The 17261-nt window shown below is 34.8% G+C and overlaps 1 protein-coding gene across 9 annotated transcripts in view; it reads left to right on the forward strand.

Moving 5' to 3' along the window:
* NAV3 (neuron navigator 3) overlaps positions 1-13965 on the forward strand; it is a 908101-nt gene extending 894136 nt beyond the window's left edge. For 8 of the 9 annotated variants that reach the window (XM_055236272.2, XM_055236266.2, XM_055236267.2 and 5 more), the window contains 4 exons: positions 584-780; positions 1714-1832; positions 5901-6104; positions 11360-11958. In XM_055236272.2, the coding sequence (XP_055092247.1) occupies positions 584-780; positions 1714-1832; positions 5901-6104; positions 11360-11479 (640 nt within the window). In that variant the 3' untranslated portion in view covers positions 11480-11958. Of the gene's footprint in view, positions 1-583; positions 781-1713; positions 1833-5900; positions 6105-11359 lie in introns of all 9 variants that reach the window. The other variant, XM_055236270.2, reaches the window with a different exon arrangement.
* The last annotated feature ends 3296 nt before the right edge of the window (positions 13966-17261 follow it).

Genomic DNA, 17261 nt, shown 5'->3' on the forward strand with positions numbered 1-17261 from the left:
GGTTGTTTTTCCATTTGTATTTTGACAAATCTTGCCAGAGATGACCTGTGGTGTGAAAATAATTCTCACTTCTGACACTTTCTCAAGCAAACATTTCGTGATCTTCAACCCTGTAATCAGATGTGTTTCTTTAAACAAAAAAAAAAAAAAAAAAAAAAAAGAAAGAAAAAAGAAAAGTAAATGTTTTTTCTGTTCACTATGTCCCTGGTTAAAGTAGAGCATATTCCTTCTAAGTGTGAGAAATGTGAAGAGAGTTGCTATTTCAGGATTTGTGATTCTCCTACAGAAGAGTGATCAGCATTTAGACTCCCACTCACTTCTGACGCACATGAGCTTCTTTTTAGCTCAAAAAGTAGAGTTAGCTACATTATAGCTCTCATCCTAGTAGACCTCCTAACACCTTTGATCATTAAAAGGTGGCCACCAATTGAAATGGGAACATTATTACTTTCCAATAGAACGTATTACTTTCTATTGGAAAGTAATAATGAATAAATAAATAAAATAAATAATAATGATAAAGAATCACTGTGAATGTAAAATTTAATTTATATAAAAATATCTGATTTTTTTTCTTTTGTAGATGGGTATTATGTGCAAATCATACAGAACCAGTGAAAGGCTTTTTAGGCAGATATCTTCGAAGAAAACTCATAGAGATAGAAATTGAAAGGAACATTCGCAATAATGACCTAGTCAAAATTATAGATTGGATTCCTAAGACGTGGCATCATCTCAACAGTTTTTTGGAAACACACAGTTCTTCTGACGTTACCATTGGTGAGTTCCAAAATTATAATATGCCATTTTCCAGGAACTAACGGTGCTTGGTAAAGATGGCCAGATTGGATGGTAGAAAATAACAAGCAAAGCTAATGCTTATTCAAGCTTCCAAAGATTTATTTTTTCCCTTCTGAAAGTTTGCTTTCTTCTTCTTTGTATCTCCAATTAAATCCATTTTGTCTGACAGTTATGTTTTACTAAAATATTACCGAGATCAGATAAGTTCAATATGGACAAATATCTAAAAATCAGATAACCACTGGAAATGAATAGTAGCGATTTAGGATACTTTTTATGCTAAAAACAAATTTGGCTAAATAGCTCATGTCAAATAAAGTTGTGAGGAAAGATTTTAGTTAGAGATAATTTAGATGCTTTGTAAATAATTTAAGTGTTTTGTGTTTTTCATGAAGACAAAACTGTTTATTTCTCTTTTAGTTTGCATAAAGATATTTACATTTTTATTCCTTCTTTAATTGCATGTACAGAAGTCTCTTTCACATTGTTATGCATCATAAAAATGTACTCACTGTTAACACAGTTTAGATTAGGAAGAAGAATTCTACACTGGGACCAGAACACTCATGCCAGGTCCCAATTCTGCAAAGAATGACATGTTTTATATTTGGCAATTCATTTCAGCACAGCTTTGTTGCTTGTAAAATGAAACAGGATAACTGCATTATGACTTTTATCATTTCTCCTAACTCTAGTATATTGTGCCCTAGATTAATATTTATTGTAAAAAGATAGAAGTGGCTAGGATATTGGGTCTTCAGTAAACATGCTTTAATAATAATCAAGCTGGCCAATAATACAATTTTCTAGGAATTTTGTAAGAAATATATTATATTCCAAAATGGTGTCTAGATATGTGTTTAGATCATTAAGTATAACTCTGAAAATATTTTGTTATTTGTTTCTTCTTAGGTCCCCGACTATTCCTTCCTTGCCCCATGGATGTAGAAGGTTCTAGAGTATGGTTCATGGATCTCTGGAACTATTCTTTAGTACCTTATATTCTGGAGGCAGTGAGAGAGGGTCTTCAGGTATAGTACTCAATTTTCATTGCTATTTTTTAAAAAAAGCAAAAAAAAATTATTTTAAAAGCAAAAAAAAATCTGGGTATTTATGCAGAAAACTAAAGGCATGAACTATATAAATAGAGCAATAAAGTTTTCAAGAGCAAATAGTTTGTAATATTTTCCCTGTTCTGAGAACAAATTTGTAAGAGAAAGAAAAGGTACAGTTATTTCAACAACTATACATTTAAGTGCAAATGGTTGTCATGGATGTGTAAGATTGTTTTTATTAGATAGCTAATTAATTGCACAGTTCTACGTCTTATGACACAGCCATGTTTACATGAGCCTTGACCATTTATATTCTTATCACATAATTTCCTTTATCTTTTAATTCTTTTCTTTCTCCTTCCTTCCTTCCTTCCTCCCTCCCTCCCTTCCTTCCTCCCCCCCTCCCTCCCTCTCCCCCTCCCCACTCTCTCTCTTTCTCTCTCTCTCTTTCTTTCTTTGTTTCTTCTTATTCTTTTTTTTGTGTGTGTGTGACAGGGTCTCACTCTGTCACTCAGGCTAGTGTGCAGTGGTACAACTATGGCTCACTGCAGCCTCGAACTTTTGGGCTCCAGTGATGAGGCTTTCCAAGTAGGTGGGAGTATAGGCACACACCACCACACTCAGTTACTTTTATTGTTATTATTATTATTTTAGAGACATGGTCTTTCTAGGTTTCTCAGGCTGGAATTGTTTTTTCCTTTTTTTTCACATAATTTTTGACAAGTAGCTTTTGCTTGTAAGTTTCCTGTTTTTAGTGTACTTCATTATTGGAAGCCCTTTAATGTCACTTGCAGGATCCTTTACTATTTTGGAGGGAGTACTCTAAATTCTAAGAGAGTCAGTTGGTCTTTTGATCTATGACAGATTGGTTTCACAGCATCTTTGCTCTTCCTCTCATGTGCCTTCTATCTTGAGGCCCTGCAACCAAGGCCCTTCTGTTTTTTCCTAACTAAAAGATGAAAAGGTATCACTAAAAGAAATCCCTATTTCTCCAACAAAATACATGTCATTTTTCCATAAGTATTGCTATTTCCTTAAGTTTGATTTGAAATTGTAGAATTATAAAACTCTTTAAAATTTATGTAACATAATCACCCAATTTATTGAGGAAGAATCTCATCTCCTTTTCAATAACTCAGCCGAGATGTCTCTATTTCTGGTTTTTACAACTACTACTAGAATTAAGATATAGTTTATGTTTTCCACATTCGATCATCTACAATACTGTGTTGTCTTTATTTTACTATCTAAAAAACTTGTCCATCTATTTTTCCCTCTTTTACTCCCTTTTACTATCATGCTCTCTTTATCTATTGAATGGCATGGCAGTATTTGGAACTAAAATGACAGTTCTGGTGAACATGATGAATTTTATGAGGATACTCTGAAGCCTCAGAGATAAAGCTAAGATCCTAAACAATGCTATTGATTGGTTCTACTCTAGATTTAAATAATCAAATTTAACACTTTTAAGGGTATGAGCCAATCTACCCCAAGCAAGTGCCTCCAATAAAATAAAAGCTTATACAAATGTCTTTATTTTTCAAGTATAACATATTGTGTTTCAGAATTCTTCTAAAACTACCATAGGATATAAGTTGGATCTTTCCATGTTGATTATTTGTACCAAAAAAAAATCATTTTATGAAAATTTTAGAACTCATATACATTATTTGTTCTCTAGCTATGGTTTTGGTTTTAATAAACCATTATCTATTTATAAATAAATTTCTCCTCATTTAATATTTGCTTACTAATAGAAAGCAAAGGAATCTTTGTAAAAACCTTGAAATGATAATAGCTAAAATGCTTAGCATCCTTAGGTCTTATTTCAAAAGGTGCATGGGTTCTTTTTTCATATTTAAATTAATATTATTTATAGAACATTATTTGGAGAATTATAATTCTATAAAGTATCCATTTGGGCAAAAGTATAATCACTTAAGGATTAGTTTCTCAAACTAAAACAGAGATATTTCAAACTTATTTTTGAAGAGGGATAAAAATGTCTCAGTTCTTGCTGTGGTTCAGGATGTTTAGTAGTAGGTTAGTGTGAAAGATGAATCAACTGTGATTTAGGGCTTGTTGGGGGAGGGGAATCCAGCACATGGGAAGGGAAAAATTGGAAAATCCTTTTGTGGGTAGACAGTTTTCATTGCTATTGAAGACTATGCTGGGCCAGAAAAGTCTATCGGTTGAAAATATTTCTAGGGGAGCAAGAAGCAAAGGAATCAAATCTGTCATGATCCATTCCCATGGATCTACTGGCAAGAAAGAATCTTGGATTGGAGAAGGAAGTGGAGAAACAAAGCCTGGTAGCAAAAATGACAGTCTTAAGTTTAGAGTAATAAAATAATCTCTTCAGATGAAGGCTGATTTTTTTGGTGAAAAACCTTATGGGGAATGCATTCTGCCAGATGTTCTAGTTGGAAAAGATGTTGGTGATACAATGGATTTTGATTTTTATTCTGGTGGATTGTTTCTTAAAAAGTCAGCTATCAATTCATCTCATTCTGAATATTTAGATTTCTCTTTGTTCAATTATTTTTCTACAATATGTGTTTCAGTGGGAAATATAGTGTTTGGCCCATTTAGCTTTTCACTGGTCTCTTCCAATTTTGCTATACTGGATAGTTCTTTAAAAACCTAGAATTTATTGATTCTAGACTTACATTAAAACAAACAAACATAATTAAGCTTTCCAAGAATTACACGTTTTTCTTCAATTGGTTGAAGTTGTGTAGCATGCTATACTTTACATCTATAAAGTAAGTTTTTAACCGAGAAGAAACTTTTGCTCTAAAACAAGATAACTATTTTTAAAAAAAGTATAATGATTGTTACCTCTGTTATCATCATCTAAGGAAATGCACAGATATCAGTACCTAGACTCCCTTTTATTTTAGGTAAGTCCAACTTCTCCAGAAGAAACTCAAAAGAAAACTCTAAGGCAGTCCATGAAGTTTTCATGGTGTTAATGTCCACCATTTTCCCTTTTGTCTTTACTGAACCAAAACAAACTATACAAAACAGCCATCTCACAACAAACCAAAGTATGTCATCTGAGACCAAATAGGCACCTGCTAAACAGGATTGTCCTTGGTAAAGCAAGTCAAATGGGGAAGGAAAGTAATTTAAGGAACAAGTGTCCCTATGTTACTGCCCCCTTCTCTTAATTTTCACTTTTTTTCTGTGCCCTTGTAATATTATACTTATTATTTTCTTTTTTTTTTACAATGTCTCATTCTTCTCTTCACGGTGCCCTTTCTAGTTTGGGTTTAGCTTTGCTTGCAGCTTAGAAATGTTTAACATCTCTTAGATTTATCTGATTCTTCTGTTCCACTGCGAGTGCTTTAACCAGGCTATATCAGCTCTTCCTTATTGGGCAAATTGCACAATAAGGTTCTTGCAAAGTTGATAATTCAGTTTCCAATTTTTTATCCTCTTTTACTAGTGGCCTGAAACACAAACATCTAAAAAGAGTTTTTACAGAAAGCAATGGGATTAAAGAGCAAGTTGATTACAGGAAAATTGTTATCAGAGAAAGTTTTCTTACTCTAAAAGACAGTTTGAGTAGAGTGAATTAGGCAAAGAAAAATAAGTTACTTTTATTTTATTTCCATCTTTCCAAGGTATACTTTAGTAGAGAACTCTACTTAACATCAAGCATATTTTTTAAAATCTTCCATAATTGAAGCTTTTATTTTTCAACCTTTAGTTTTCCCTTGGCTTGTCAAATTACTAGTAAAAGTAAATGTGGGCAGTCATGTCCATGTTTATTTATAATAAACCTCCCGTATATTCTCCCCCAAAGGTTGACATCAATTCCAAATATTCAGCTTTATTTTATCTAGCCTTCAAGTTTAAAGTAAGCTATGTAGACAGATACATGTTTTAAATCTGGAAAACTGTATACAGATACTTAATTCTCTTGAAAGTCCCTTAAGAACTCAATATGTCAAAAAATCATATCCAATTAGTAGTCCCCTTTTTTGCTGAATAGAAATGCGTTTTATATACGCTAAACGCGTGGTCAACTTTTAGATGTATGGGAAACGCACACCATGGGAAGATCCTTCAAAGTGGGTGCTTGACACATATCCATGGAGCTCAGCGTCTCTGCCTCAGGAGAGCCCAGCCTTACTTCAGCTGCGACCAGAAGATGTTGGGTATGAAAGCTGCACATCCACTAAGGAAGCCACAACCTCAAAGCACATTCCGCAAACTGACACAGAAGGAGATCCCCTGGTAAGAATCAGATGTTCGTTTCTTCCTATGTAATCTTGACTACAGTGTATAGTCATTAATATTTAGTTATTTCCAGCAAAGACATTTGTTTTCCTAAGCAATATTTGGAACAGTTTTAACCCTATTATCTTTGGCCTGCTTTCCATGGATGAAAATCTTAAAGTGAAAACCAAACTTGTATGCTTAAAAAGAAATCAAGAAATGCTACAATCAGAATGAACTCCTAGATTATAATTTGTCTCTTATTATGCATTAAATTGTGCATATAATTAAATAAATATAATTTTCTATATTATGATTCAATTCAATAGGCATTTAAGAGAAAACTCAATTTTTTTCTTAAATAGAAAAACAAAAAATTATGGTATAATGTGTTCATGGAGAACTAAAAAATATTTTGCCTATGTCGACTAACCTAATTTTATAGAATGGGTCTTCTCTTGCCTACTGTAGCAAAGGATAAACTGACTTGGAAGTCAAATGGAAGTTATGGTTTATTTACTTTCTAAAATAGTGGAATAATTGAAATGAAAGTCTGTAAAACTCCAAAGTATGAATATTCTGAAAATATTAAGTATGTAGTATTATTAGGAAAAAGCACTTTTTTGATACCTATTTTTATTTTTACAGATTACTTTCAATATATTGGTATCAAATGTGAAGTGTTATTAACTCACCATTCTATGAGTATAGAGCTTATTGGACTTTTACAACCAATACAGAAAGAAAAGATACTGAAATAAAAATGCATTATGTTGCTTAAATCAAACAAACACAAAACATAAATAATTAGAAATCATAACCTATGACTATGCCTAAGGATATTAAATTACTTGATATTTTAAGGAATACCCTTACACCAACAACCCTGACACACACACATCATCATCATCATCTCAGCTGAACATTTTGGGAGTTTCTTGTGGAAAATCTGATAAACTTTCAAGATCCTTTCCCCAGCAAAATGCATACACACTGAAAATTTGGCATACAATTTTAAGAGTTTCATCAAATCACTGAAGATATACATAGACCTACTTAGATTCCAGGGATTTCCTGCTGATTTCTGATCTAGGCGATATATTCCTTAAGAGCCCAGACTTATATTTTTATAACATGGTACCTGGCCTTTTAGATGATTCATAGCTAGGAATCAACAGTGGTGATGAAATTGGTTTGGATCCAGCATAATTGTGAGCATATAAAAAATAATTGCTGATAGAATGATTAACAGAGTAAATATAAGCTTTAGAATATGAGTATGGATTATTTAATCTGAATTCCTCAAAAATTCCAGTCCTACCTCTGCAGTTTTTATATAATATGTCTGTTTTATGAGGAGAGGTGTTTATAAGATTTGTTCTCAGTTTTAGTCTGTAGAGTATGAAACCCTTTCCCAGTTCTCATAGTGCAGGTCAGCTCACCCCATAAAGCACTTTTTTTCCTGGTTCTGAACACACTTGTCTTCTAGTAGAGGAAACAAATTCAAGGTTTTCCATTCTGGCATGAGAACTGGAGTAAAAAAATTTCCTGGTTCCTAACCTGCTGCTCTATTAAGCATCTTAAGAAACAGGGAGTATGAGGTCTTACATGCTAAATGGTAAAAGACATCATCTAAAACTAAATATTTGGCAGGCTTTCTCTGGTTTTAAAAAAATAAATATTTCTATCTGTTTTTCTTTCTTTTTTACTTTCACTTTCTTCTCTTTCTTTCTTTTTTTTTTTTTTTTTTTTTTTTGTTTTTTGAGATGGAGTTTCATTCTCGTTGCCCAGGCCGTAGGGCAATGGCACGATCTCGGCTCACCACAACCTCTGCCTCCCGAATTCAAGCAATTCTCCTGCCTCAGCCTCCAGAGTAGCTGGGATTACAGTCATGCACCGCCATGCCTGGCTAATTTTGTATTTTTAATAGAGACAGGGTTTCTCTATGTTGGTCAGACTGGTGACGATCTATCTGTTTTTATTTCTATATATTTTTGTAATTACTAGCATGAAGCCAACATATATTTTCAGTCCATTCTAAACCAGAAATCCTACAAAATATCCACTATTTAGTGTCAAGAAATATCCACTATTTAGTGTCAGAAATCCCCAGAGCAATGAGTATAGCAAAGAAACAGGGAAGAAGAGAGGGGAGAGACTTTTTGAATCTGAATGAGGATGCAAGTTTTTGGTATATCTCACATTATGTTAAAAATACAATGTGTATTCACCATTAACAACAAAGAGAATGTTAATAAGTATGTCCTTAATGCTAAGACCTGGTGATCAGGTGATAACTACAGTATCATTTCTGATCTCAAGAAGCTTAAAATCCAGTAGTGAAGAGAGACTTCTACCTGTATGAACTGCAGTAACATAATAGAGGCACATATTAGGTAAAATTGTGCGTTCATTGAGGAAGCAGTTAGAATAAAGCTTTACAGAGGAGATGCTTGAGCTGGATCTTGAATGATTAATAGGAGTTCACCATATGGTTACAGGGAGAACATCCAAAATTAAAGAAATAGAATGTGAAACATTGGAGGACACATTTAGGGAACTATACACCAGTTGGTGGTAGGAATTAAAACTATGGAAGTATACAATTGCTAGATCATGCTAAGCCTTGTTTATCATTGCAGGAAGTTAAAACGTTATCACAGAGACAGTGGAGAACCATCAAAGGTGTTTGAGCCATGATTTTCCTAGTTAGATCTGCAGTTTCTAAAGATCACTTTAATAACAGAGTAGAGAGAGGACAGATTGAAGGAGATAGGGTGGAATCTGGAAGCTTAGCAGATTTGTAAGTACCAATGATGGTAAGGATTTGATCAAGGTGTTAGAAATGATAAACATTAAATTTATGACTATAGATACCCTATTCCATTTAGTGTTGCTATAACAGACTGTTTGAGGCTGGGCAATTTGTAAAGAAAAGAGATTCATTTGGCTCATCGTTCTGGTGGTTGGAAGGTCTAGGATTGGGCAGCTGCATCTGGTGAGAGCCTCATGCTGCATGAACTTATGGTGGAAAGTGGAAGAGGAGTGGGAGTGTACAGAGAGGTCACATGGTGAGAGAAGAAGCACGAATCTTTAATAACCTGCTCTAGCACATGAACTAATCCATTCCCTCCAGAGTGAGAATTCACTGACCCCTAACCAGAATGCCATTAATCTGTTCATGAGGAATCCACCCCCATGATTCAACACCTCCCACTAGGACTCACATCCCAACACTGCCACAATGGGGATAAAATTTCGACAAGAGTTTCGGAAGTGACATTATCACATGCAAACCATAGCAGTGAGTGTGGGGAAGAAGTGGGGTGGAAGAGAGGAAAAATATTAATACTTTTTGGAGAATTGTGATGTATCACGATAACGACTAAATCATACATAATCTTCTCTTGTAATCTCCCTTGATTTGAATGCACAAAATAATACTTAGCAAAGGCAAAGTAAATCCCACTGTATACATTTATTATGAATCTGAGATGTGGAATGTATTATAATGGAACATATTTACTATATGACACCATTTTAAAAAATTTAGACTTTAATAACAATACTATTACACAGTGAAACTTTTACAACATCCAGCATTCAAGTGATTTCAAATATTTGTGCCTAAGATACAATTGTATCTTTTTTAAAAGATATCATTTATCATTTCTACTCTTACTAAATCACTAGGGTGCTCAAAACTCAGTTTTATTTTACAGATCAGTTTCACCCAAATGCTTGAACATACAGGCAGCTGCTAATGAGTGACAGATTGATAAAAGAAATGGGAGAAGGAATATGAATGGACATGAAAGTAGGAAGGTGGGGGTGTGGGTGAGAGAGAAAGAGAGAGGAGAGTGGGAGAGAAAGAAACTATGTTGAAGGAGACATTTGACTTTTTGGCTTACTGGGTTTAAAAAGTTATCACCAACTACTTTTATTTCATAACCTTATGTAGCTTATTTAATAAATTAAGAGAGTCAGATTGAAAATTAGGTTAAAACATATTTTCCTGAGACTATTAAAATGACTTCAAATTATGCTGTAACTGTAGTCTCTGTCAGAAATGAATTCTTGCTGAAATTGGTGATTACCAGTTTATCATTTATTTCACAAGCATTTATCAAGCACACTTTTTGTACTGAGCACACAAGCATGCATAGCTTAACATATGACCAAGGAATCGTTTTTTGGATTTCTCCTTTCTATTTCTGTAAGTTGGAAAAAAAAAAAACCTTTTGATTATAGAATAATAAAATTAGTATGCATTACGTAATATAAAAATTTTTACAGTTTATAAAAACCCTTGATATGAAAAAAAGTCCACTACCCTCATAAAGACATGTGCCAATTTTTCTGTGCTTTCTAAAATCATTGAACCATTTATTCACAATTTGCCTTTAAACAGTCTTTTTTTCCAAAAAAAAAAAAAAAAAAAAAAAGTCCATCTCTAACACTGGAGCTCCAGATCTATCAAAATTCAAGCAATGTGACTGCTCTTTATTTTATAATACATGGAAATGCTAGCTGCCTTTCTCCCCAGGTGCATATGTCCCTTTTACTAGAACAAACATTACCATTCTCCTATAAGGCTGGGAAACTTGAGACAGCCGCTATTGTTCCAGATGATGGTTTTTGTTTTCGGTGATATATCAATCATATTTTAGCCAGAAATTCAACAACACAAACTTGACAGTAATTCTTTCCTTCTCCCTCTTCAAACACTCATGGTCTGCTTCATTCAGTCACCTCCTCCCGAGGTCAGCTCCTAAACAGCAGATGGTGTGCTTGTGTGCAGCAGCTGGCTTCATTCCTCTCCATCCCCTCCTTCTCTCAAGGGACGGTGCGTGTGTGCCTCTGTGTGCGTCTGTGTGTGTATGAACATTCATGACTTTCAGTTGCCATTCAATGCTTTCTGCTTCTCCCAGCCAAAAAGCTGGGAAGCTTGGCGTACTTTCCAGCAACGAACCCAGATGTCCAGCTGTGATTCAGTTTCCTTTCCAGTCTCCCTGCTGGAGCAGTATTCATTCACAACCCCAAATAAAAGAGTTATCTAGAGGCCCTATTTTGTCCTTATGGTTTGGTGTTGTAGTCCTGTTTGGGAGAAACAGCGTAGGAGCCAGGGGCAACGAGTAAAAATCTAAAATTATTTTCCCATGTCACTTGGATGGGATAAGACAGCTCTTCGGTGTGGCTCAGGGCCTTGTTTTTTATGGGCTGGCTTACTCAATGCATCATTGCCTACATCGATGTCTTTTTTCTTTCTTCAGATGAATATGCTAATGAAACTCCAAGAAGCAGCCAATTACTCGAGCACACAAAGCTGCGACAGCGAAAGCACCAACCACCATGAAGACATTTTGGATTCATCTCTTGAATCTACCCTCTAGAGGGTGAAAAAAGTTAGGGGAAAAGACTTTGCTTTTAAAAAAATGTTTCAAAAGGAAGGTATTTTCACTAAACCACTGCCAGTATAAAAGCACCCTGTCGAGGGCCCTGACCCAGAGTTGTGGTCTCCAAGGAGGCAGCAGAACTAAGTCTGAACCGCCAAGATGCTAAATGGCAATGGAAGCTTAACTTTAGTTTATTTCTAAGCATTTTTTATATCTGTGGAGTAATAGAAGGCTCCATTACTCAACTGGAAAGGACCCTAATGACAGGGCAACTGAATAGATTGCACATGGGATAGCCAAACTGGACTTTCTTTGTTTCCTCTTTAAAAGTTTACAATGCAGACCATTTTTTGTCCCTTTTGTTTCCTCTGAGGGGCTGTTCTCCCCAGGCAGGGTCCATCTTTCTGATCTGTCCAACCTCCTTTGTGCCACACGGTGCTGGTCACAGGGCTTCAGTAGTGTTTGTGTTGTGCGCTCACCCCGTTCCAGAACAAATCCAAGAGGCCAGTCCTCCATAAGCACAAATGGAATTGTGCAACCACCAGAAGAACACTACTGTGGCAGACTGGAGAAGTGCCAATTTAATTCGAACTGCCACGTTCTCACGATGTGCTCCACCAACTTTTTAGTATATGAGTCACTGGTTTTATAAGGTTGTTTTTACCACAGTGGTCTTTTTAAACCACCTGCCCACTCCCTTAACAAGAGTTTTATACCAATTATTAGTCAACACTGATAAAAGGCTTTTTTAGGGCTTTATTTGTTTGGGCCTTTTCAGTGAAAGAAGGAACATTTCCTATGGTGCTGTCTCACTGCCTTAAAACAGATTTCTATGACAGTTTAACAGTTGGTTTAAATCCTAAACCATTGATAATTTCCACTGTCTTTTCATTTACAACCAAGCAACACCAGTTAACACAGTAGCCTCATCTCTATATATCTTTCTCTTTTTTTTTTTTTTGAAGAAATGGATAGGAGAAAGATCAGTATTTTTAGCCTTGTGAATAGATCGCTTTGCCTATCCTCCAAAATATTAAAATAACCCAGAAATGCTCTTTGACTGTCACTTAAAACCTAAGACGTGGCGAAATTCCATTCAGTTCTAAGTGAGAGAGTTTCAGAAGGCAGGAGATTTTGAATTATTATCCAGCAGGGCTGGAAGCACTAGATGCAGCATGAGCACAACTATTCGGCTTTCCTTCCCTATTGTTTTTGTTTTTTTAATTAGTTTTGACGCATGTTGTTTTGATTGCTATTGTTGTACATGAGAAATTCAGCATTAAAGAACACTGAAGCGGTAAGGTCACTGTGGAAGAGGAAGCGTTTATACTGTAAAAGAAGGTTAGATTTGCACAGTCTACTGGGTAGGTATTGTAAATAATAATTTTTAAAACTTGCACAAATCGAAACAAACACAAACAAAATTGTATTTTATCCTGTTGGTGTTAAGAGGTGTTTCACTTGCTGAGATTTCCTGTACATTGCAAACAAATACAGAATGCAAACCCTCAAAGCTGTATTATCTGGTGTGTTTGTCCTGTATTTACAGTTGTTATGACTATGCAGGAGCTATCAGTGCTAGAGTGAGCATGCTTCAAAACTGTACATGAAGCCAATATATTTTTGGATAAGTAAAACTGTCTGAAAGTACATCTGTCATGGCAGGCTTTAAAGAGAGTGCATGAAAACTGATCAGTCATTGGAGAAGTTACCACCACACACAAAGGACAGGTTTTAGGTTTATGAAACCCAAGGGCTAGGCCATGGTATAGACTTCTTCTATGAGTGTGTGAAAATGTGTTACTTTTAGGACGTGTAATTGGTGCTACTCTCTGTGACCACCAATGGGTCAGTTGCTATAGAACAACAATACCACGAAACATCTGTGCAGTTTTCAGAGTGTCACAAAGTCAATAGGTCCTTACACGGTGCTATTGCCCTAAGGGAAATCCGAACTGAATTTATGCACATAGAATTGTCACCCTGACTTTGAAGCCTCAAACATGGATCAAATTTGTTGTGAAACATCAATCTATGTAGCTGGATGAGTGACTAGTTGCCCTTGTATAATATGTGACCTAAGAAAATTGCTAATCTTTCCCTGCCATTTTGAGAAACACAGTCCAAACATGAGCATAAACAGAATTTCCTGCAATACATCCCAGTAGGTCCACCTAGTTTACAACTTAAACTAGTTTGTGAAACATTTGTCTGTATACATTTTATATTTTGTACATTTTGATGTAACATATCATGTAAATAGGCAGAAACAGTGAAATAAATCATCTGAAAAGTTTTGTAGTCTTTGTAAAGCCCCAACAATAAGTACTTGGTGTCAATGGACTTAACTGGATGATGTATTTTCTATTGGTTTATTGTTCCTCTAGCTTGTAAACCAGCTTGCATATATTTTTTTGCAAATGTGCACCCTGTATCTGTCTAAATTATTACTTTGCCATTAAAGTGGAATTATTTATTGACAACGTGGTGTGGTTTCTACGTGTGGAAAAAAGTGAATAATTTTGCATCAAGAAGTGTCAAGCTTTAAAATGTTGCTGCACTATTAATATGCCATCAATAGGACTGTATGCAAATTTCTATTTTGTAAACATAAAAAGGGTTTCAGCTTTCAAGTAAATAAAGGTAATCAGTTTATCTTTTTCGATGATAGTTATTTAGTGAATATTTTAGAAAACTCTGAATAGTTTTCCTAAATAGCCGATGATAAAATAAGAATATAAAATAAAACGTTGAGATTCACTGAGTTAAATTAACTCAATAAATGTTTCTTTGTTTTTATTCCATTAAATCCTCTTTTGAACTTTTAGCTCTAAAGATTATTTTAAAGCAAACTAATTCTTTGGGTGGTAGTTTATTTATTTTAATAGAGAAGATAATAAAAAGAAAAAAGAACCTGTTTTAAAATTATAATTTCTTTTTAAGTATCTTGGAAATCTCTTTAACCTCAGTAATTGGAATGTATATTTGTGATAGTATAAGTAGGATTTTAATTCTAAAAGCAGGAAAACTTCTGAATTAGAATAGTTATAGAGCAAAAAAGAAAGGTATTAGTTTAAATAGACCAATCATCCATAATGGATTATAATCAGTGCATTTGTTCCTTCACTCAGTTGGGAGATAAGGAAATTTCCGCAATTTATCTTATTCAGACAAACATTGAATTTAGCCAAAACTTTAATACAGTTCTGCTAAATGCAATTTCAGGCTGCCTAAGTATAAATCCCAACATTGTCATTCTTTGTGTGACCTTGGCCAATTTACTCAAACTCTATGTGCCTCATTTTCCTCACCCATAAAGTGATGATAATAATAGTGTCCACCTCTCACAGATTACTCTGAAGACCAAATGGGTTATTACATGGAAATTCCTTAAACGGTGCCTAGCCCTCCATAAATTGTAACTGCTTTAACAACAATTGACAAAATAGTAAGAAATATTTATTATTTTATTTTCAAATATTCTTGAGAATAAGGTGTAAATAAATTTATTTTAGGGTTTTGAAAGTATATATTTTAACTCAATTTCCTCATTTATAAAATGGGTATAGAAATAGTACTTATTCATAGGGCTGTGGAGAGGATTGAGTTTAGATCTGTAATCAGAGTAATAGCTATCACTCAAGAAACTCAATAACTGTTAGCTTCTATATTAACACTGCCGTTACTATACATGAATAATATCAGTAATATAATATTTTCAGGATTCAATTTACTCATCTATAAAATGAGATTATTATAGTATCTATCTACTCATAAGATTGTTTTGAATAATGAATATTTTAAAATATGTAAAATACTCAGAAAAGATTCTGTCCTGGCTTAAATGTTACCTAAGTGTTAGCTGTTATACCTAATATGTGCCAGGCAATTTTCCTAGGAGTCAGAGCCATTGAGACACAGGCTATGTTCCTAAAGGATTTAACAGTTAGTAAAATTGGCTGGGCGCGGTGGCTCAGGCCTGTAATCCCATCACTTTGGGAGGCCAAGGCAGGTGGATCAGGAGTTCAAGACCAGCCTGGCCAACATTGTGAAACCCCATCTCTACTAAAAATATAAAAATTAGCCGGGCGTGGTGGTGTGTGCCTGTAATCCCAGCTACTTGGGAGGCTGAGGCAGGAGAATCACTTGAACCTAGGAGGCAGAGGTTGCAGTGAGCCAAGACCGCGCCACTGCAGTCCAGCCTGGTAACAGAGTGAGACTCCGTCTCAAAAAAACAATTAGTAAAATTGAGTCTTTGTTCCTCTCACTTCTTTCTTTGATGAACACCTAAGTTCTCTACAATGAGGTTGACTGTAAAAAGCCCTGTGAATAGTCCACTGAATAGTTGTACAGGATATATTTTCAGATACTGAGAGAATCAATGATACCAGTGAGTTGTGTTTACATTTGGAGAAATTCAAGTACTATCTTTATTTCAGGCTTTGGATTTTTCACATTAAAAAAAGAAAAATATTATTTTTATAAATAATAGGCCACCTTAAAAACGTCTATTTCTATTTCTTTGATCAGTGAAGATGTTTAAAAGGAAGCTTCAGGCCAGGTACGGTGGCTCACATCTGTAATCTCAGTACTTTGGGAGGCCGAGGTGGGCGGGTCACGAGGTCAGGAGTTCAAGACCAACCTGACCAAAATGGTGAAACCCTGTCTCTACTAAAAGTACAAAAATTAGCAATTAGCCGGGCGTGGTGGCGCACGCCTGTAATCCCAGCTACTCAGGAGGCTGAGGCAGGAGAATTGCTTGAACCCAGGAGGCAGAGGTGGCAGTGAGCCGAGATCGCGCCACTGCACTCCAGCCTGGGTGAGAGAGCGAGACTCCATCTCAAACAAACAAACAAAAAAAGCTTGGATTGTGTTTTTATTTTGTTTTCTGTTTTACCCAGGAACTCATCAATAAGAAAAGTTATAACTTTATAACTTTCCAGACAATGTAGCTATGACCATATGTCAAAGTTTTGTTATAATCTTGCAGGATGGTAAAAAGTCTCTAGGAGGCCAATTTAAAAGTTTCTCTTAAAATAGAGACATCTATGGAAAAAGGAAATTAAACAAAATAGAAAAGAAAATTTAAACATCCCCAAACTCTTGACTGCCAGGTAGGTGAGTGTGTGACTAATTCCTTCCTTGTGACAATTAATACATAAAATATTGCATTAGTGAATTCACTATTATTTTTAATTCAGTGAATATGATTTGGATAAGTAATCATTAAGAGGATCTCTTCTCTACATAAAGTATGTATTATCTCTCAATTACCCAGGAACTCATCAACAAGAAAACCTATTCATAGAAATTAAACAGAACACATTCTAAACTAGAATTTTATTAGAGAAAAATGAAAGTTCTCCAAGTATTTTTCATGAAATTGTAAAAAAAAAAAAATACTAATATTAAATAAACCTTTCTCCATCATTTAAATTTTTAACACTTGTCCTTAATATTCCAGAATGGCATGGTAGAGTTGAACTTGATAACAGAGTAAATACTTTTTACACTGATTACATGTTAAGAGTAGTAATATTTCCAATATATTAGGCTATATTAACTATAATATTAAAATTAATTCATCTGATTCTTTATTTTTTTATTTTTATTTTTATTTTTTGAGACAGAGTCTCACTCTGTAACCCAGGCTAGAGTGCAGTGTCATGATCACAGTTCATTGCATCCTCGACCTCCCAGTCTCAAGCAATCCTCCCACCTCAGCCCAAGTAGTTGGGACTACAGGCACAAGCCACCACAGTTGGCTAATTTTTTAAAA

This window comes from Symphalangus syndactylus, chromosome 13 (assembly GCF_028878055.3).
Source record: "Symphalangus syndactylus isolate Jambi chromosome 13, NHGRI_mSymSyn1-v2.1_pri, whole genome shotgun sequence".
Classification (NCBI taxonomy): domain Eukaryota; kingdom Metazoa; phylum Chordata; class Mammalia; order Primates; family Hylobatidae; genus Symphalangus; species Symphalangus syndactylus.